Raw genomic sequence first — 23,742 nt, forward strand, 5'->3', positions numbered from 1 at the left:
GTTCTTCTCAGCTTCAAATTTTCCAATACATGAAAAAAAATTATCTGCAGGGAAGGATTTTTTCCTCATTTAATAAAATCCATAAATCTTTAGAGACTATAATTTTTTTCTTTGTCTACTGCATTAAATTTTACTCCCAAAACAATCTTTATGAAAATATTTATTTTCCTGTATGATTTCTGTAAGAGGTGGATTTAAAAATCATACTGTAAAGGACAATAGCAACATTCTACCAACTAGACAAAACTACTTTGCTTTAGAGAAAAAAAAACTAAAAGAGATAAAAATTGCAAAATGAAAGAAAATAATCAGCCTACATTTAGTATAGCTTTTCTGTTTTCAATTACAACAATATATAATTTTATCTGGAGTTTTACCAATATTTCACCAGAATACCATTCTAATATTCAGAAAAATAAGATACTAAATTTAAAGGCATTTTTCATGGGCATCTTGAAGTATTTTAGGAGATACTCACCTCTGGGTCAGATGTTACCTCACCTCCTCCCATCCATTCCTCCCATTGCACTGAGAGTCAGTAATATTCTGCTGTTTACTCCTTGTCCCAAGTCCTGCATTACCTTCCAGTGATCTTTTACTACCAGACTGAGGGAAGCACTGCACCTATGCAGAACTGCAGCAGCATGATCAGATCGCTGCACTCCACTGTCAGGGATTCCTGATTTCATGTATTAGTACATGTCCTTGATTAAGTCATATCTCATGCTGGTTTAAAAATCAGTGCAATAGAGATTTTGGTGGTTCTCTGGTATTCAAAAAAAGTTCAGCCAGAAACTTTTGCTCACCAAGCTGGCCAGTTCTCAGTTCATAACTCTCATTCAATGCTTTTTCCATGATCTGCCAGCATAAATTATTGGGAAAAAATATTCTATATTCTTATGGTTCAATTCTACAATGTATTTAGACACACGGGTTTGAACAGCCTTCAACAGGTTATTTGCAAGCTTGCTTAGAGGTTGTAATACCTCCCTCCATTTAATAGCTTTGGGAAATAGTCTGACAGTTTCAACAGCTTAAGCTAGAGAGGGCCAGAAGGACACAGGAGAATTCTTCTATGAGACATTGAGTGCAAAGGGTAAGACAGCCTCAAGAAATGCAAAAGGAACTATTTATTTCAAGCAGTCCAGTTCTACTTGGTCATAAAGTTCTTGGCTCCGCCATTGAGCTCTGAGCACTGATCTACTTTCTGCATAATGTCAGTCACAGCCAGGGGAGAAAGTGGGTTTCAATGATAATATTGGTGACTCCTGACCACAGTCCTTCTCAATCTATACAGATTTCTTCTTTCACTGACAGCTTCTTTTTAACATCTCTTTTCCCAGACATTATGATGGCCCCATTTCTAAGGAATTATTTCCATGCATAAGGCTAACAGATCTGCTTATCTTCGGACATGTACACAGCATGGAACTCACAGATCACGCACCTTTGAAACAAGTGAGTGTGCTGTAGTAGAAAAAAGGGGGGAAAAAAGAAAAGTAAAACATAGTCTATTTAGCACATCTGAAAATGAGTTCAAGCTCTTTTTAGTTCCAGCAGCTGCCTATAACGGAAAAAATGAAGATTGGCTGTTGCCAAAGAAGTGGGCAGTAAGAAATAACAGATGTGAAATTTCAGCAACATCATTGCCTAGGTCAGTTGTACAGACAGCTAAGCTGAGAGCCAAGGTCCCTGCTGGGCTGCAGTGTTCTGAGAGACACACTTGCTTTTTTTGCTGCTAAACTGTTGTTGCTCTTGCTTGGCTTAATTTACTGGGCAACCTCATCCATGAATGCAATTGACAAGAAATATTCATGTCCTCATAAGCATGTGTGAGCTGTATGTAAAGGCTCTTCAATTAAAGTTAGTCACTACATTTTCCAAAATCATTTTAACATTTTGCTTCTCTCATCCTTGGTCCTGCTCACCCTTCTTTATTTCATGGAAACCTATGGTGAGTGGGAAAGAAAACACAGGTCCTTCAACACAAGATCTTATTACATAAGGCTCACAAAGAAAGTAAGATCAAAGAAACCAATATAATCTGTTGTATACATTTTTAAGAGAAAGGGCAGTGGTTGAAAAATGTCCTTCAGAGAGTCAACTCCAATTACATAAGTCATTTTCAAGATAAATCAAGTTTCTTGACAGACTTTAAAGGGGAAATTATGAATACAAGGTCTTTAGAAAGTATCACATCAAGAGCTACTTCTCTCAGCTAAATTTGCAAGATTAAGTGGATTTCAATTTCAATTAAAATTAAATAAAAGTTATATTTAGGCATCAGAAATGTGCCTTGAAATTATGCTGTGGATCACAAAGATGACTGTTACTTGAGGGGAAAAAAAAACAATTAAAAGCTGTATTAGAAAAAAATACTTTGTGAAGAACATCTAATATTGGCAGCTAACATCAGCAGAACTGAAGCTGGGGTGTCACATCCATTGTGCACATGCATTGAACACAGCACATTCTTCTGCTGTGTTCAAAATCTGGTTGTAAAATGCAGCTCTTAATAAGCCTTGGTTTCCATGCTATGTCTCATCTGGTATATTTATTACCTGTTGCTGAAAGAAACAGTACTACTCTCCCCACCTAATTCCAGCTGCTTATTACATCTTTGTCCCTTTTGTTACATCTAGTAATTTCTCAGCCACAGGACAAGCCAAGCCAGCTAGTTATCTGGTTTAGTTTTCCTTCCCAGGCAGTTAGGTTCTTTTTTTTTTCTGAATTAGCTGCTTACCTTAAGCTCACCTTGGGACTGGGGGCTGATGCAAGAGGGAAGGAACAGGCTGAAGTGATATTGTCCCTTTTGGCATCAGCCTGCAGCTGTGCAAGACCAGATGCACTATTAAACAAGGCTCTGAAAAGTATTACTGGCTTTCTTCTCATAGAACAAATATTCAAGTGTTTTCAGAATTCCATGTCACAGGGTGAGCTCCTGAGAGCTAATGAGAAACCCTGCAAGTAACAATAGTAATACTATAGCAACTGAAGGAATCCACAGGCACCAAAGTACAGTGACATGAACTGAGACGCAGTACCTGGACAAAAGGCCTTGCAATCTAAGCCAAAAAAAAGAGTAAGAAATTAATTACCTTTCCTAATATGACTTAGTAGGTTAACAACAGAGGCAGAAGTCGAAAGCAGGAGTCAGGACAGGCAGTTCTATCTGCAACACCACACTTCTTCCTGTAGCAGCAACTGCTATTTAGTCACTGCTTGTGGCATGGCATCTCCACATCAGGAACTGCACTAAGTTCCAGAAATAATAACATTAAAATTAACCATTGTTTTTTCTACTCCATAAGCAAATTATCAGTTCAATGTGGTTTACAGCATCTGAAAGTTTCCAGTGCCTTCCCAAGGAAAGAACTTGAAACCACAATATTTTTCAGACTCAGTAACTTGTCCTTTCTTCCCTCTAATGACAGACAAAAGGAAAGAAATTGGAAAAAAAGTCCACTACTATTGTTTCTATTAAATAGAAGTGGGGTGTAATTTGTGATTAGTGCTTTAAAATCACCTCGAAGTTCTCTAAAGAAGGAGTACACAAAGATAAATTATATGAAAAATAAAAATGAAAAGGCAAAGCGCAAACACAGAAAGGAGATTATTCAAAGAGGAAAAGCAGTACAAGTATTTAACTTCCTATTTATTCTGGCTGTTAACAAAACCAAGTCAAATCAGGAATACTGGCCACACACTATTTTTCAATTCCAGAGGTAAAAACTCACCCTGTCTCTGTGCCATTATGTACATAGTACAAAACTGTACTGATATAAACAAAGCCATATATCCCAAACCAAACAAAAAGCCCAAAAATCTACTCCCTGTCCCTATCTGTATTCTGTTGTAAACTGTGTGGGTTTAACAGAGACCCTTTAGTGCCTCAAAACTATTACCAAATTTTCTATTTCCAGCTAAAGTATGGTATGACTTTATCAGAAACAAAAAAATGTAATTCCTGAAGTTACCATCATGAGGCAAAGTTCAGCACATATATAAGATGACAGCTAGAAAAGCTTGAGCAAACCACAGCATTCCTTCTTCTGAGTGTTAACACAACACGAGGAAAGACCTTCAGAAAGGCACTCTAATTGCTTTCTCTCACCTTGGTTTCTCTCAGTTGTTCCCAAGGCCAGAAAGCATAACCCTCATCCTCCAGTGTCAACCTGGACCCTATCCAGGAAAGTTAGATAAGTATTATCACCTAAAGAGGAACAGGACTAGATAGTCAAAACATTTATTTTCATGTAACGCAGAAGAATATTTGTCACATCATCTGGTAGGTTTCAGAGCAGTTGGGATGACAAAAGTCCACAGTCCAAGAACTGCACCTTTGCATCAGCCTCTGTCAAAATTACTAGCAAGTGGCTGATGAAACTTCAGCTATTAAAAGAGAGGATCAAACCTCCAAATCCTCAGACACAAGTCTCACAGTCACCCATCAGAGTCCTGAGGCTAACACTCCCCAAGCACCCGCTGTTTTCCAGAGATGTTCAACACCAGCCTCTGCCTTTGCTGAGGCATCTCACTGGAGCATGGATTACCATCAGCTGTGATATGCAGGTCCTGGAAGGATCTTAACCGCCCCGTACTAAGCAATCAAGTTTTGGTTAGTAGCATTATATGGAAAACTACAATAACTGGTCCTTTTTTGCGTAATACCATATCAGTCTATCTTTCATGTTTATTAGAAAAGGCATCATAAGCTTCTACCCTAGTCATATTGCAACAAAAGGAGCACACATACAAGTCAGCAAGAATGGGAATGTTCTTATAATTACATTGAAACACTGGGGAGAAAAAGAAGAGGAAAGAGTAATCAAAATACCAAAGATTTCTTTAAGAGATTATCAGAAGATAATTTGATCCTTTAAATCTTTATCTTTGTTGTTTATTTCTTGCTTCCAGTTACAATTTTATGAATTATTTAACTGCGATTGAAGTGAAGATTTTTAGGGAATGAACTGCTTAGATATTTTCAAATGTTCCCCCAACACAAATTATGCAAAGCCTTTGAAGAAAACCCAGACAACTAGCCTTTGTTGTGCTCATTAGTGCATCTGGAGAGAAATTATATTATTTACATATTTCATTATGAAGAAAAAGTTATAATTTCAGGGTTTTTTCCAAACATATTAGATCTGCACAGAACTAATCTTATCAACTGTGCAATTTTATCAATCACCACTACACTTAACTCTCTATGTTGGCTTGCAACTGCTGCTGACAGTTGCTCAAGTTGTTGTTTAAGTTACCTTCACCTTAATGCATGTACTAGTGTTTCTATTATACTGCTAAGCGCTACAGGACTCCCCTCTTAACTGGTCTGAGACACACTGTCTTAAAATAAGTTACATTATCTGTAACACTAGCCAAGAATCAATTTTAAATTAATAATAAGTCTCTTTAATTCTTAACTATCCACTTCTTAAACAGCATCGAACTTGAAAGAAAGAATACCCATATTTTTTGTTGAATAAAGATATATAAACTGTCTATGATGCTTTCATTCCAGTTGTGCACTAATGACACTACGAATACAGTATTTCAGTCCTGACAATTGTCAGGCACTGGAGGATAGGGACACAGGGGTAGATAAACAGTAGGCAAAAAGGAATTGTCCAAAACTAACTGACAAATTCACTTATTTGCTTTTCCTGGCAAAATACAAGCACAAATAGAAAGGACATAGTAAATATAGAACTACATGAGTGCTAATATTCTAAACTGACAAATTCCTTCAGTTTTAACTAAATGGTATTTTTAGAAATGAAGAACAAGCATGATTTTCAGAGGTCACTAAAGCAAACAATAACAAAAACAAGGCAAGGGTTGTTTTTATTTGCACTGTATTGGCCACCAAAGTCAACAGCACATAGAACCAAATACATAGGTGCTAAAAACTTATATTTGCTGCCAACAGCACTGAAATCAAATGACATCTCCTAATATAAATATGAAATTTTTCACATAAACTGGCTCTACTATGGAAACTAGAGAAACAGAAATATGACATTATTCCAAATACCTATCTCTTGGCAAGAAAATGCAATTGCTTTTTGAAAGTATTATTATACTCCTCTTCTATCAGCCTCTTCTCCCAGGCAACTAGTGACAGGACAAGAGGAAATGGCCTCAAACTGCACCAGGGGAGGTTCAGGTTGGATATCAAGAACAATTTTTTCATTGAAAGGGTGGTTAAGCATTGGAACAGCCTGCCCAGGGAGGTGGTGGAGTCACCACTCCTGGAGTGTTCAAGAATTGACTGGACATGCACTTGGTGCCATGGTTTAGTTGACATGATGGTATTCGGTCAAAGGTTGGACTCAATTATCTTGAAGGTCTTTTCCTACCTTAATGATTTTATTGTTCTATTGTATTCAATGATTATTAAATACAATTAAGAGTTGATGAGTTTATCTCTGCCTGTGTAAGGCTCTCCTTGCCAGCCTATACCTACAGATAAGGAAGCACAAAAAATATATTTATAAATGCATTATAAAACTCCCTTTTTAAAGTATTTGAAATTTTTAAAGTTCTTCCTTAGATCCTTCCTGAATCCTTCTCTAGTCAAAATGGTACATAATTAGCACCTAAGATGCAAAAAATCAGCAATGAGCACAGGGAATCAAGAAAATTATCTAATTTTACAAAGAACACTACAGTTTTTAATATAATGGGTCATGTTACCACTTCAACAAGTATAGACTGAACTGATGTACCCAAAATATTTTTAGTTTTTTCTAAGTCAGGGTGGTGTGGGGAGGAAGCTTCACTTATCAAAAGCAATCACTGAGACTACATCCTGTTCTTAAAATCTGTGAATGCTCTGAAAAGGAACTTGATGCTCAGAAGAAAACATTCAAAAGCCATAACCTACTGCACATCTTCCATCCTTCAAGCAGCAGTCAAACTTCAGAGTCAGGCAGCACGTGAAAACACAGATAATATAATCTGAATTTCATTTACTTACCACTGTTCCAAGTCCTTAGGCTTGGTCAACCACTTCAGATGCCTGGCAATACCTAGAGAAATAATTGATGTAAAATGTAAGAAAGGTACAGAGCCAAAAATATGATAAACAATATTTAAGATTAGTATAGGTGGCTGGAATGGTAAAAACTTTGCTTGTAAGAGATTACATGCACATGAGTAATATTTTGCTACCAGGACACTTCTGCTTGTCTAGAAATGCAGCATTCTAGACATCACTCCAACCACTAAGGAGCTAAGAAAAACCACAAACCACGGTCTTGAGGAGAGCAGACTTTGGTGTCTTTAGGGATCTGTTTGGTGAAGTACCATGGGATAAAGTCCTGGATGGAAGAAAGGCCCAAGAAAACTCACTAATATTCAAGGATGACCTCCTCCAAGCTCAGAAGCAATGCATTCCAACAATAAGAAAGTCAGGCAGAAATGCTAGGAAGCCTGCATGGATGAACAAGGAACTCCTTGACAGACACAAACAAAGTGAAACCTACAGAGGGTGGAATCAAGGACAGGTAGCTTGGGAAGAATTACAGAGGAATTGTCCGAGTAGCCGTGAATCAGGTTACAAAAGCAAAACCTCTGATAGAATTAAACCTGGCCAGGGATGTCAAGGGCAACAAAAAAAGCTTCTATAGGTATTTCATTGATAAAAGGAAGACTAAGGAAAATGTGGGCCTTCAGAAGGAAATGGGAGATTTGGCCACCCAGGACATGGAGAAGGCAGACATACTCTATGACATTTTTGCCTCAGTCTTCACCAGTAAGTGTTCCAGCCACACTGCCTGAAGTGCAGCAGGCACAAGGAACTACTGGAGAGGGTCCAGTGAAGGACTACAAATATCATCATAGAATCACAGATTATCCTGAGTTGGAAAGAATCCACAAAGATCATTGAGTCCTACTCCTGGCTCTGCACAGGTCAACCCACAGAATCACACCACGTACCTGAGAGCATTGTCCAAAAGGAGCTGGGGGTCTGGACAGAAAGTAGGCTAAACATGAGTAAGGCAGTAAGGAGTGTCAAGAATATCCTGGAGTACATCTACAGGCTAAGATTCCACTAATAGCCTATTATTTGCCTTTAGCCATCAATCCAGGAATATGCATCTGGAACAGGCAATCCAGTTTTGGATCCCCAGTACCAAAAAGTAATAAATTAAGGTGATAAAAATAAGGTGAGGTTGATTCACCAATGCTGAAATACAGAATTTCTCACAGTAAAAAGAAATCCTGCATTTTTATACATTCATCAGGATAGGATATATGAAGAACCTCCCCTTACATAAAAGAACAAAGTGAGTCAGAAAGCCAGTATACTCTAACAAAGAGAGATAATTTGGCCTTGCTGAAGATGGTTTAACAACAGAAAAGCTGGTGCAGAACTTCTAACAAAGTGTGCTGCTGAGGACAGATGAAAGTGTATCAGGAGCACTGCAAAGTCAAGCACAGCTTAAAACAGCCTCTGAATTCTTGGCACATAGAATATTACTCCAGAAAAAAATAAAAGCAGACCAACAAAAACAACTCACCAAAAAACCAACTGACTGGACCAACTAGCTGTGATTACTCCAACTTTTCTGTCTCGAAAAGTTAATATGGTAATGAAAATATAGCAGTGTTAGCACAGACAGAGACTACTTTTAAGAACAAAAAAGGCCAAATTATTTTCTTAAAACTGAAGTACCAAAAAATGAAGGATCAATTTTAAATATGTGTAAACAAATCTAATTGTCTGAGCAATCCATTAACTGGTGCTTTTAAGGAAAATTTCCTTGCTTGGAGTCTGGGGTCCCTAAGAAAGAGAAGTACAGGCTGGGTAAGACAGGAATAGCCCACAGCTGAAGCTGTAGAAAAGCCTTCTCTCACAGAGACATCCACCTGCCAAAGGCACAGCAATGTTCTTCACCTGCACACAAGACACTAAAGAAAAAATTCAAAAAAGAGGAGAGAATGTATTATATTAAAAAACAAATCCTCTTTTAGCACCATATTAGTGACCAAACTAACAAGAAGAAACTCTACGTGCCTTCCCCTATCCCACCATCAATAGGCAGTACGCACTTCCTGTATGCTGCAGATGGCCAAATCCTTTCAAACAAATCAGAATGAGAAAAACACATGTATGCTCTCATTCTTTCTCTCAGGAACTCTTACAAATTTTGCAATAGCTCAGATGGATTTCTACAACAGTTGGCAAAAATACATAAAATCTGTTTCTTTCTTTCTTTCTTTCTACTCGACCAGCTGTAAATTTGGTTGCATCAGCCCCACCCCTCAAAGGAAAGGTGAAAACATTACATTCTTTAGTTTTAGCTCCCTTCTCATTTGCAAGAGAAGGGAGAAATGTTTTGTATAATTCAGGGAGAAAGAGTCTCTATACCAAGCAGAGCCATTGATTTCAAGTTTCTTTTTATTTACAGTCAACAGTAGAATCAAATAGGCTGGACACTGATAAGAGAACACAACTGGTTTGATAACATTCCCACGTCACATACTCTGTCTTTGTAGACAACAGGAATTAGGTATACTTAGGCTACCCAGCAGAAATAAAATATAAAAAAGAATACAGATATATCCGCTGTATCTTAAAACATCCTTTTCAAGTAGCTTTTTCTTCAGTATACTACTGCGTGATACTTCCACGTATTATATAACAGCAATTACCCAAATCAAAGAAATATTTACTTACTTCAGGAAGGTTTGTATGACCAATTATGTCACTATGAATAGAAATAATGCATTCAATGGGTTCTTTGTCTTTTGCTATCAATGCAGAACAACACAAAATAAAATGTTAAAAAAAAAAGTAGTATTTCATAGACTTCATCCAGGCTACCTTCAGAAATAACAGCAAAACAAGAAAAGGAAAGTATTTTCTTTAGGGATATACTTCTAGTGGGTTAAAAAAATCCAACAAATGAAACCAACCTCTAAATTTATTACAATGCTAAACACTACAGGAAGCTAACAGCTCAAGATATAAACCAGATTTTTTTAAAAATTTCTTCTCAGACTTATTATTCTCTGTTTCTCGCAAACCTACAGGAGACAAAAATTCCAGTTTTGTTTTTTGTATTATATATCTAATTTGTTCAATCTAGAAGGTCATCCTTCATATCTGTACATATGTACTTTAAAGTAAATTCAAAAGAGCCATATAGAGCAACTTAATTTACAAGCTATTTCAGTGAGAACAAAAGAAAAAAAACTTACTTTTTTACACTACAAAAAATATTTTACTCAAATGCACCTGCATCATTAAAATGTTTAAAGCAAATATTACACTTTTATAATCCTATCAATTCTCACAAAACTAAGCAGAATAAATACAGAAGCATTAAGAGACCTGCAGTATGAATGAAAGATTCCTCTTAGCCTGTTACCTAATACAATAACACCTGAGTCATAGATGAATCAAATTACATTTCTTAAACAAGCCATTTATTACCAACCAAAGATATGCAAATTTATTTTTAGTAAAGTTACTCTCTAAAATTAGTTTTGGCTTCTAAAGTTTATTTTATCTAAGCATAAATCTTTATTTGAAGTTAGTAATATGGAACATCAGCCAGGAGCTAGATCCCACCTTCACAGATATCAGTGGGAGCTCTTTAGGGTCATCCATGAGGATAAAAGGACATAAATTGTTTACTTTAAAGGCATTGTAAAAGCACTTAACAAGTTCACTTTACAACATGCTTCTTGAGTCACATCTCTGTGTCACAGGGACTGTAAAGCAAAGCAGCAAGTCCCTCTCCCACAGTTGCACCAGGAGTTCCACCAAAGTCAGTGCTCGGGTCTTGCTTCATCAACCCTTTCTCTCTGCCAACTCAAGGCAGCCAAAGCTTTGCAGCAGCATCTCCAATAAGTATATCTACAGCTACTGAAATTGTTTCTTGGCTCCAGTTTGGCCATAAAGCTGCTCTAGGTGGCTGCAGCTTGGCCACCATGGAGAGGAACCAGACAAGAAGTGATTTGAGAAAGCAGCTTCACCCTGGGACCAGCACTGCTCAGTGACCTGCTGCCTGCATGGGTGGTAAGAGAAGCAGGTCCCATGAGCAGCCTGGTAGTCATGGTACAAAGGTAGGCTCCAGGTCAACACCACAGCAGCTGGGACTGGAACAGGCACACTGGTAACACAGCTCCCACACAGACTGATAGCACTAGGCTGGTCTGACACAGGCTTCTGGGCCCACCTAAGAGTGGGAGCAGGACCCAGGGGAGGCTGAGGCTCATTAATACCCAGGGGCCCAGACATGGGGTTGCTAATTAAATGCTCTAACTCATGGCATGCTCCTCAGCAATGAGCTAGAAACTCTTGGCAAGCTCAGGCTATTCTTCATAAATGTCAGATGGCTTAATAAATAACAATTTCTGATGAGTATTATTAGCATTCAAACTACTGCTCCCAGATTACCAAATGCTGGCCTGCAAAACGCTAAGTTTACAAACAAAGCCATCTGCTGGCAGAAGTGGAAGAAAATGTCTCCAAGGGAGACAGCTCAGTTATCTTTTCCTGAAGGTCTAGAGGTGTCAACTGTGGAGTTTTGTTAAGGCATAAGCAATTAATGCACTGTTTTCTTTAATCAGTAGACATCTTGAGCCCATTGTAGAAAGCTGCAGAGCTATCCCATCATGCTGTTCTGGAGAAAAAAAAGACTTCTATTCTACCCACTCACAAATGTTTCTTTAAATCAACAGCTGCAGGGTTTGTTTGGTTTTCAATCCCACACCTCCTTCTCAGGCCAAAGTTACAGTCAGAGTATGATTCCGGTGACAAAAGCTGTGACTATTACAAGTCAATGAAACAATCACTACAATCTCCAAATTGCCTGATAACATTCCTGCACTTTTCAGTAATCCTGCACCAGGACTGAATTAGGAACCTGTTTGTTTTGTGGTTTCAACCTAAACAAAAAAAAATGCCTTAAACGCAATCCTCCTCTCCCTTCCAAAGAAAAGAAGACCTGATTTATCACTCAAACTCCCTGTACATTTAAGACAAGATATCTAACAAAATAACCAAACCCAGAACTAGGGACTGACCTACCAAAACACTAACAAGCTGTTAAGAGTCCTCAAAATACAAATTCAGACTTCTCTGCGGTGTCAGGAAAACAAAATTGTTCACCTTACATGTATTTTCTATGTTGAACTAATTTCCACACCTTTCTCACAGCTTTCATCTCTACAAATGCAATAAAAGAAGACACATAAATAGTAGTTTATCTAATTAAAGCATCCAGAGGTATCACCTGTGACCTTCTACCAGTGAAAAGCTGCTTTTTAATCATGAAACACTTCAGTGGTCCATGTAATGATTTTGCTAAGTGACAAAATCTTGAGCTTAGGCTATTCAATTTGGCCTCGAAGCAAAGTTACTTCTACTGAAAATGGTCTGTCTGAACATTATCCAATGAATAGGCCTATTATGCACTCAAGACCTTAATTCAAAGCTAGAACTACTACTTACAGCACATTAAATTGTATTCTGTTCCTCTCCAGATCATGTCTCAGAATCCATTTTCAGTCTTAAGAAACAAAATCCAAAATCCAAAACCATTGTAAGTAAAATTCAATAAAGATGAGACCCTGAGCAACTTTCCACGTGCCTTTGTTGAGCATGTCAGTGAAATCATGTTATAGAAATGAAAATCCTTACTCAAGTCTCATCTGTTCAGTTTTCCAGCTCTGGAGTACATCTTGCTGTTTCTACAGAGCTCTGAAAGTCCTGAGGCATCTCCATCCAGGACATTTCTCCAACACAAGCTCACAAACCCACAAAGAGGCACTCCTCTGATGCTAACCCAAGGAAGAGGAAATGAGCTACCCAGTGCTTGGTAAGAGCTAAAAAGCAGACTCAGGAATGACTGAGCTAAAAAGCAGACTCAGCTAGCCCCAGGAATGGTGGGAATTGAACAGCAACTAAGAAATATGTTAATTTTGGTTTTGTATACTACAAAGATGCTTTCCTTTGCCTTTCTAATTTTTTTCGTTTTAAGCTTTTTCTGGAGCAAATTTACTTAAAAGCTGCTAGAGAAACAATCTTTTAAGAAAATGTCCTGGTAATACAAGGAGTATAAAGTCTAGGTTTAGCTTTTCCTGAAGCTAATAATGTCCTCTTTGAAGACTGTCACAGCACATATTTTGTAAGAAGTTCTAAATATTCTTTAAACTCATTAATTGTTTAAATTATTATTCAAAATCCATTTGGAGTAAAACTGAGATATAGATTCTCAACAAGAATGAGCTCCTAGTGATTACATTTTACTTTATTTTCCCTAGACCTATTCTTTTTACTACCTAAAAGAACATTATGAAAGATTGTCTCCACATATAGATACACACAAAGAGAAGAATCACTTTTAAAAGGGTCTCCTGATTCAGAAGGCAAAAAGAGCAGTCAGTTTCTGCTTCTCCTCTCCCTTTCAAGATTATATTAATTCTTTAAAAAGACATATTGATTGTCACCTTTACCATTTCCTGTATAAAGGTACTTGCAAGGCTGGAGTGTCATAGGTCAACTTCAGGCTCAAAAAAATGGGCTTACAGAATAATCCATGAAGGATTCAGTTCAAATAGGAATGGCTGGTGCAAGGCAGAGAAGAGTACGCAAATTTTTTTATTCCTCTTCCTCAGTTGAGGGTAAAAATGACTGTTTCCTTCAGTTGTCTCTTCCAACCTGAGTAATTCTAACTCCAAGTAACTGAATGTAATTTTTAGTCAGAAATATTTCCCCTGAATATGGATTCTTAAGCTTCCTGCTTCTACCACTCACTAACCTTCACATTCCCAAAAGTAGGTTGTACAAGACCGTTCATATCAGTTTTGAGATTATTTTCTGAAACTCATGAGAGGGTGTTTGCCTCACCCAAACTTTTAAGTCTGCTGCAAAACCTTTTTGATGTCTTCTTTAACTTTTATCAACAACTGTAGGAGTGAAGGAAGATTCTTTGCTTTCCTTATGTCTGCAGTTGAGAAACTGAGATGGTGATAGGGATGAGTTCGCTTAACTTGGGCTTGTTCTATAACTTTAAAAAAACCCCTGTGTTTCCTACCAAATTCTTTCTCATTAAACAATAACTTTCGAAATTAAAACAATTCATTAGAAATAAAAAAAAAAAAACCCAGACACCATACTTACAGTGTAGGTGGTATTCTTCACCAAAGTCAGTTTTAAAGTTTACTGGTAGATTGAATTCCTAAAGAATGGTTGTTTAATATGTTTATATTGTTTTGAGAAGAGGAAAACCTTCAGAAGTATCTCACAACTTACCTTGAGCCTGTTGGGCAATACCTCTAACATGACACAGAGGTGATGAATGGCAGTATAATCTTGGATTATATCAGTTCTCATCAACCCGAAGGATAGTCTTACCAGTTACTGAAGACTGCAGGGGGTTTTACTTTGAACACTGTAAAGAATTCTTATAATCCATAAGTGATGGGAAGAGTAGGACATCCAAACCGGATTAAGAACATGAAAGGAATATGGTACCGATCGAGGGAAGAGAGCTAAGAAAAGATATAAGGTCTTGTCTTCTTTAGCCTAACAAAATGCTGACAAAAAATGAAGTGTAATTATTTCCTACCATTACTGTAGGCAGCTAATTAGCGAGAAGAGATATTTAAATTGAAAGTCAACACTGCAGCAAGAACAAAATAACAGTGATCTGACTGTCAACACACTTAAGATGCAGCTTAAGAGAGGGTTTCTAAACCATATGAAAGAGCAAGAGTCTGCAACAGCCTTTTGAGAACAAAAGCAGAGGTAAAAAAAGCTTTCTAGTTTCAAGTTAAAGGCTCATGACGTGATGAAACAAGTTGCACACAACCTGACTGCCTGCAATAACAAGGGAATGAACTCCCTTACAAAGGCCTTCTCATCCAAAGATCTATACATTAAAGTATATTAGCATACCTTCCAATCACCCCTTAGAAAGTACATATTAAACAGCTTAAAGCCATCCCAAACCCCACTGTTTAAATCAAAACACGCATTCTAAGCCCATTTAAAATACTCTCAAAGTATTAAACATCAAAAAATAGTTTCTTCTTAACTAGCACCATACAGAACTACTGTCTGTATCCCATGCTTTTGATTATTAAGGGCAGAAGATAACTGCACTTATTAAGTCTTGGTAGAGCACACAATGTCCATATCAATTACATTCACAGTCATGTTTTAAAGAACATGAAATACTTAGCCACTTATGTCATTCTAGACGAAGGCTAAAAAACAAGACATGGGGGTATAAAGATGTTTATTTTGAATGTTATTATCTCTTTTTTTCTTTGGCAAAGCACATAAACAAAGTAATATCCATGAAAGAAAGTTATTTTGAAAGAAAACATGAAAAACTAAGGTCAAGCAGACCTCCCCAAAAACAAAGAAAAGGAAGAAATTGGTCACTTCACAGAGCACAAGCAAAACAGCCCCAGGAAATCCATATGAAAGATTTTTTTTTAAAGAATACATAAACTCTGATATAACCTTCACAGATCTCTCCAGAAGTCAAGCTAAGAGACAACATGTCTCTGGAACATATAAAGATTTCTGAAAGTTCCTTCTGTTCTCTCCATCTTTCAAAACACTGTATTTGCTATTTTAGTAGGAATTAACATTTTAATTGGCTTTGGCCATTTGCTTACTACCAGAATAAACATAACAATGAACGTGCAAGGTGAGAAGTCAAGGAACAGCCAGTGAGGCAGTTAGATGGAGAACCTGGGAGGCAGGAAAATGCATCACTACTAATGTCCTCATACCCTATTTCAAGCTTGTGGGGCAACTGTGTTATTTTTAAGCCAAAAACCACAGGCGGCCAAGTTTACAGCTTTCAATATAATACGATAGGGCTAATTTTAAGACTTCTAAAGGGGTTTAAAAAATTCCAAGGAACTACTATAAACCCTGAAACAAGACATAATCTTGTCTGCTTAATCAAGTTCATCGAATTTAAGAAGCCGTAAATTCATTATATTCTCTTTTCACCCCCCCTCCTTTTTTATTTTGTAGGTTCAGGAAGGCAAATTATTTCCAGGCTACATGGGATCAAATAACTGAAAATAATCACATGTATATAAGCTACATATTTTAACAACAGTTTCAATTCTGCAGCAGCAGGAAATGCAGATTCCTACTAGTAGGCACTATTTTTCAAGACCTATACATACTTCAGTGAGGGCAATCACACTCAGAACAAGTATCAAGAACCCTTTTTCCATAAGTTTCCTTACCAATGAAAAAAAAGATTTCCAAGAACAAGAATCCAACAATTCCTTAAGTCTCAATGACTGTCTAAATGCACTCATTCAGAATAATTATTATGTAAAGTTGAAGCTCTAAGTTCCAGAGTCCCTAAATACTAATCCATTCTCCCCCCAAAACAGCTTTTCAAAATTGTATGGACTGTCTTTTTAAGTGATTTTTCCAGGGAAGGCTGAGGTTTAGAACACAGCATGAGCAGGTTTTCTGACATAATTACTTTCTTATGGTTTTCCAGCAATTGAACATGGACTTTAAATCTCTTGCAGGCAAAGCTGGCTGGTTTAAATAATTGTTTTTGAAAGCACACTGATGATATGCAGCTACTTTATTCCTCAATATCCTTTACAGCATCAAAAGTGCTCTCAAATAAAACAAAATTATACATACATATACAATTACTTGTATTCATATACATAATATAATTCAGTTCCATTCAGGTGGTCCCCCGTGGTTTTGGCTCTCTAGAAGGAGTTAAATATCTGAACCAGACCCTTATCCTTTCCATATATTAGTACTGTTTTCAAGGACTGTTCAGATAATGAAGACTAAGAAAAGTGCAAATTCTCCACTCTATGCTCAGCTAACAAAGCATCCAATCAGTTCTCACTGAGTTCATTTTGTGTCCACATGTACGTGATTAACAGTACATTGTTTGAAATTTAATTCCACATCTGTTCTTCTGTGGGACTTGGAAAACAGCTGAAGTTTCCTGACAATTGTTTGCAGAGTAGATAATCGCAAGCATGTGTAATAGTATCCCAAAGTGCTAGGGGAAAACACCATGAGTCTAAGAAGCTTATTTGCTGAATGTTTTTGTTTCTTTTCTAAGTAAGATAAAAAAATAAGATGCTCTCAGATGGAAATGATTAATAAATGCTTAAGAAGTCATAGACTATAACTCTAAAGGCAAAGCAATACCCAGATTTTCTTCCTAAAGGTCATCATTTCATGTCCAAGTAGTTTGCTCAGAGAACAAAAATCCATTTTATGGCCTGTCAGGTAACTTTTAAAAGTTATGCAGAAGTCGTAACATCCCACAGAACTACAACACAGAAAATATAGTTTTGTCATGGAGCTTGTGACAGAATGTTCCAGGCTATAACAGTTATGACAGCATCTTTTGAATGGATTGCAGATTTAAGTGTTAAGGATGTATTTTCTTCTGATCTCTATAAAATGCTGATAAGCACAGAAAGGAAGACTAGATAGTAATTCTTCACTGTATTTGCTAATGCAAGTGCAGGCAGCAACAAAGCATATTGGGATATGTTAAGCTCTAAAAAACACTTTTGCCACGCAAGATGCAGTTACGTTCAGGAAATCTGCCACAGTTTGCTGTGGATGCTAAATTCCACATTTGCTCAAGAAATAATGGGACAAATTAATGAAGAAACAATCCACAAACAGCCTTAAATGAAACAATGCCTCCTTTGACCCTTTAGATGCAGAGCAGTGGAAACTATGAAAACATCAGTGCAAATTTGCTCTGTATTTTAGGCCACTGGCTATTACCAGGTAGTTCTGGTTAACTGTTTTATTTATGGCCCTATAACATTGGCTTGGACCTTCGTTTGACCTCCACACATAAGAAGTGAAAGAATGACATTATCTACACTGACTGAGAAAAATTCACAGGGAGGGCTCAGGGTAGATAAAATACACTGTTTTTACAAACTTTATTTCAATTAATTCTGGGATTAAAGTAACTATTAGTCATACATGAGGATGCCTCAAAGAAAGCCCAAAATTTCAGTTCAGTCACACCAAACTGATGCCTCAGTCAAAGAAACCAAATACTACTGCCAAGTGCTAAAATGGCACTGCAAACTTTCCAATACTTGGTGTTTTTCTTAAAATGGCAGACACCTGTGACATGTGATTATCTCACACTGAAAGAGGTGTTTTCAAACACCACACACCAAACCAAAACACTTTATATGTAAATAAATATTTACAGTATGTCCAGTTCTGTTACACACACGCATATGCACACATACACAATCCCTTGATACGGGCAACAGTGGAAACCAGGTCAAACCCAGGTAGTACCATGTGGCCAGCGCTGAAACACTGCGTCGCCCTGGATGAAACAGATGAAGAACGTGAATGAGAACCAGAGAAACTTCCTAGAATGAAAATGGAGAAAAGGTGCAGAAGAAATAAATTCCAAATAACAGAATGCTTATAGTTTATGTAAGAAGAAACTATTCAGATAAGAAAAGAAAAGTCTGACCTCTACAGAAAAGGACAGTGTTCCAAAAGTATTCTGCTCAGCAAAATTGCTGACATTACTTAATAAAGGCTTCCATTTTAAATGCATAGTATAACCAATTCCATAAATAAGAAGGCACAGAGAGGATACACTGCATATGATAATAATGGATTTCCAACTCCATTATGTAACTTAAAGAATATCAAAAAGGGAAGATTTATAATGCAGAGTATGTGATCAGACAGCACTGTGCTTTGAAAGAAATGGTCTTAACAAATCTGAATTCAAGTCACTGAAATATTAAAAGGATAAGCAGTATGGGTCGGCTAAAAATTAAAATACAACAAATATCCTTTTTTATACAAAGAAAGTAGGAAGGTTATGCAGATATAATTACCATACCCATCCACAAACTGGAAATAATAATGACTTTGAATTTTATTCTATTATTTTATATGTTTTTATGTAAAGAATACCTGAGGGAAGGGAAGATAAGACAAATCATTAATTGTAGAGAAAATTAGGTGAACAAACAAAATTCCCTCCTACACATACAACCCTGCTGATGCCTGGACACCACTGAAACTAAGCATCCATGCTGCTGAGCTGTGCACCAGTCCCACATGAGTCCACTTACTTCAAATGTTAGGAAAGTCCTAAGGAAGGGTCTTGACTTTTCTTCCATGTGCTGTGGGCATTGAAAGAAAGGTACTTCTATTTTTTTTTTAGCTTTAGTACCCTCTGCCAATACCATTTCCTACAACACCGCAGCATACATATACACATATATGTATATATATTTTTTAAAAAGTGCCATATACTTATATTTATACACAAAAGACTACAAACATATCTACTTTAAACACTGCTATAGAGCTTTTCTCTGTTGTACTAAAAAGTTAAATGACATTCAATACACACAGGAGTCCCATGGGTCTCTTCCACTTTGTCCTTCTGTAATTGTACTAAAAGCTTGTCTGGAGTCTCTCCCTCAAGGCATCTGGAGTTGACACTTCTCTTATTTATTTAGCTAAAGAAAGGTCCCCTGCTTCTTCCCTGCCAATACCATGAAGAATTTAATGTATCAGCAGGGACTCGAAGCTTGAAACTTGATCCAGTATTTTCATAAAACGATTCACAGACTTGCACTGACTTTTTTGACTTAAGAGCAAAGGGTTTCCATACAGCAATTTGGGGCTAGATTAATCCACTCATGTTTCCATCAGTGGGGGAGGGAGGAACAGCATCACAACATGGCAGCCACCAAATTGAGACAGAAAAGAAATTCCTATTAGAGTGCCTTCATACCTTCTTAAGAAAATCACAGCAGGTATTTAATGTATCCTATGAAATAAGGAAGAATGAACACAAAGCAATAGAGAGCAAATTAGAGAAATAAAATGGGAACCAAGGAAAAAGAGTTTATTTTTACTTTACACGAGGGAGAACAGTGGTTGGTAACTTAATTTTACTGTATATCAATACCTTGGATAACAAGGAAGAAAAAACAAAGGAGAATTTGGATCAAAGGAGCATTGATGTGCAAAGCTGAACTGATTCCCCCTCTCATAACTAAACAACATGACAGGTACTAAACACAGAAGGAGAGTATACTATCACATGTACTGAGGAATTTGTCAAATGCTTAACACCTCCACTTTTATTATACCAACAAGCAAACTAAGCAACAGCAAGACTAGTTATTCTAAATTTTTCTTTTTGAGAATGGACTATTTTGTGCTTGCTGGTACTCAGTCTTTGAAAAATTGCTTGCTTGTGCAAAATGGCATCTTCAGTTACTTTGAAACTCAAAACATTCATCTGCCAAGCGTCCAAGTGTGCAAAACAAGGAATTTACTTATACTAAAAAGCCTTATCCAAGCCTTTCTGAAACAGATCAGAAGTTTACTTGGGGTTTTCTTCCAGTTATTTAAAGAAAAAGATAGCTTTCAAAGATGAAAAGAAGCAATAGAAGAGTAAAGATTAGATAAAGGCATTTCTTTAATGTTTTTTCTTTTTTTTTTTTTTTGGTCACTAGAAATCAGATAGAACTGCTCTTCATCTATACAGTCTTAAATAACATCAAGTTAAAAAAAATCTTAGACATGCTTTTAATTGCCAGGGCACTCACTGTTAAGATCCTAAAATCCATTTTCATCTTCCAAATTATTAATCAAGGTCAAAAACACATCTCAGAGAGTTGGGACTTACAAATTTCAGTCTTTGATTCATCAAAGATATTGACATAAGCAAGAAGCAGGTTGTTATAGGGAGTAACCCAGAAGCATATCAGAAAATAAATTCATCGTATGACAAACCCCTTAGTTTACATATAATGATGGATTCACAAAAATCACAGAATAACAGAATTGTTAGGATTGAAAGGAACCTCTAGAAGATCATCTAGTCCAACCCTCCTGCCAAGGCAGGGTTACCTGGAGCAGGTGACACAGGAACTAATCCAGGTTAGTTTTGAATGTCTCCAGTGAGGGAGACTCCACATGTCCCCGGGCAGCCTGTTCCAGTGCTCTGCCACCCTCAGTGTGAAGGACATGTTGAGGTGGAACTTGTGTTTTAGTTTATGGCCATTGCTCCTTGTCCTGTCACTGGGCACCACTGAAAAGGGTCTGGCAGCATCCTCTTGGCACCCACCCTTGAGATATTTATATGCACTGATGAGATCCCCTCTCAGTCTTCTGTTCTCTTGACTAAACAGGCCCAGCTCCTGCAGTCTCTCCTCCTAAGAGAGATGCTCCAGATCCCTTGTCATCTTTGCGGCCTCTGCTGGAAGATGGATACTAAGGATGAACATCAGAAACACGAGCTGTATGTAAGAGGAAGATACTTTCCACTATCACTAAAATATGTGTCTTTACAAGTCACAGGCAGGATAGTCTACTTCACAATCACCGAGTGGCCAGAAAGGATACCAATAAGTTACAATAAACACTAAAGTTTCTGCAACTTTTTTGCATTGTCTGGAACAGCATTCATTCAGCTATGGCCATTCAGGATTGTGCACCCAGGTACAGTGTTCCAGCTTCCAAAACTATAAGTCATCTAGAGAAAATGCTGCTTTAAAAAATTCAGTCAATTAACAGTACCTGTCCTTTTTTTGTCTTCTGAGTACTGTATATTTGCAGTCGTTCAGAACTTACAAGGGCCTTATAAAAAAGGAGAGTGACTTTTTACATAGGCACATAGTGATAAGACAAGGGGTACAGTTTTAAACTAAAAGAGGAGAAGTTCAGATTAGATGTAAGGAAGAAATTCTTTACTGGGACGGTGGTGAGGCATTAGGACATGTTGCCCAGAGAAGTCATGGATGCCCCATTCCAGGTTGGATGGGACTTTGAGCAACCTAGTCTAGTGAAAGGTGTCCCTGGCCAAGGCAGGGTGGTTGGAAATAGATGATCTTTAAAGGATCTTTCCAACCCAAACCATCCTATGATCCTATGATATTCCTGTTAAAAACACTTCACATGCTGAATTGATTTTAGAGAGAGAATACTCATAAATACATTGATGAAAGATTATTCTTAACTCAAAGTCCAAATGAACTAAAAAAGAGAGTCATGGAAACTAATATTACATACTGTTAATTTCTAGGGGTAATATTCCTCTCGGATATTAACATGAACTAATATCTCGTATATCAGTTTACATATAGTACATGTATAGTTACCTGTAAAGCATGTTCATCTAAAAGACTATATGTCTATAAAAGATGGGTTCTGTGGTGGTGGTGGTGGTTTTGGTTTTTTTAATTCCTACAGCCTAAACACTTTGCTTTTAATGAAAGACAAGCAGGTTTGGATGAGATGACAGCATATAATGTCATTAAGCTTGGCTCTCAAATCTTTGTGCCTAATACAACGGCTTCCCACAGAGTCAATCAAAAGCACCTTGCTCCTGAAACAGCATTTTTTAATGACTAGAATCAAAGATTAATTAAATCCTACTTCATTTTCTCTAATCATCAACATTATTTTCTTTCTAAATAATAGATAATGATTCTGTGATCACACTACAATCAAGCTCCAAAAATACTAATATGCAGTTTTAAAAGCCTAATCAGGGAAACCTATTAGTCTGGTCTGCCTTTTTTGGTCAAAGACTTTATTCCAGCATAACAATCTGGCTGAAAGGCAAAGTCCTGCTTATTGAGAACTTTTTTAGTGTTTTGTTTAGTGTCTGCTCACATTCAAAGAACTAAATTGCCTAGACAAAAAACTGCTGAAGAGCGAAAACAACAAACAGCCCAACTGGTGCTGTTTGAAGACGAACCTGGAAGCTATTCTGCAACTTCAGACCTGAACAGTGATCCAACACTATATGGATAAGCCAAAGAGCTTCTTGATAGGAATGAAGTGGTTGGATATGAAGGCAAAAATGCCTTTTAGACAGGTGAAATCTGAGCTGCAGTACTAAAGAGCCTGTGACCAAACAATTCCTCACCTCCACACTAACAGTCTGGCTGCAGACAAAAATTCATTTTTTTTTCCTTTCAGCTTCGTGGAAAACCTCCATTTCTTTGGGAATCTTGTCTTAGCCTGATAGGGATGCAGCTCCCATTTTTCTCTCTATATGAAGGATAACCGTTTTCAAAATGTCTTTTAAACATTAACTTTGGACTAATATTTTTTCAATTTGTGGTACAGATTATCTGAAGTGGAAATGACCTAAGTTAGTATTTAGAAAATTATTTTTTAAAAGAATAGAATGGGAAGGAAAAATACAGTGGAGGTGGGAGAATATGCTTTAATTATTCATAAAGGTAAAGAGAAGCAACAATATTTCTCTTTAATTCCCCATTTTGCGAATGTCTGTATAAAACAAATGGAATGTTTTGCACTAGATTATAAAACAGAAGTCCGTGTTATAAAACTCCACACAAGATGATAATTACGCTTAATGCTTTCAGCCAAAAAAGAAAACAACTTTGAGATTTGCACAGGGAAGTTGTGCAGGCAACTATGAGGCCAAAATAAATTTTTAATATTCCTACAAAACAAACAAAAAAGCTTTGAGGGCATCTTGCAGCTTCTTTATGCAGCAGGTAAGTATGACTTTTATGCCATCATTAATGTAAGTTATAAAGACTATGAACTGATATTTAATGCTATTCCCTAAGTGTAAGAAAACATGAAATTCCTACTAGTGTTTTTCATGTAGAAGGTCTCTGAGCCTATGTGCAGTAAAGAGATGAAAGACTCTCCTTAAGAGGAAAAACAAAAAAAAAACCATTTAGTACCTTATA

At 37.0% G+C, this 23,742-nt stretch overlaps 1 protein-coding gene across 4 annotated transcripts in view; it reads right to left on the minus strand.

Moving 5' to 3' along the window:
* The window catches only part of LHFPL2 (LHFPL tetraspan subfamily member 2), a 125,516-nt gene that overhangs the window by 58,784 nt on the left and 42,990 nt on the right, over positions 1-23,742 (minus strand). For 2 of the 4 annotated variants that reach the window (XM_051788121.1, XM_051788126.1), the window contains exon 2: positions 6,983-7,034. Coding sequence is in view for 1 of the 4 variants with exons in the window: in XM_051788126.1 (XP_051644086.1) it covers positions 6,983-7,034 (52 nt within the window). In the remaining 3 variants the exon portion in view is untranslated. Of the gene's footprint in view, positions 1-3,098; positions 4,240-6,982; positions 7,035-23,640; positions 23,720-23,742 lie in introns of those variants that run through there. The other 2 variants (XM_051788123.1, XM_051788125.1) reach the window with 2 other exon arrangements.

The sequence above is a fragment of the Manacus candei genome, unplaced genomic scaffold (genome assembly GCF_025592945.1).
Source record: "Manacus candei isolate 608988 ecotype Guabito, Panama unplaced genomic scaffold, ASM2559294v1 h1tg000024l, whole genome shotgun sequence".
In the NCBI taxonomy this organism is placed as follows: Eukaryota; Metazoa; Chordata; class Aves; order Passeriformes; family Pipridae; genus Manacus; species Manacus candei.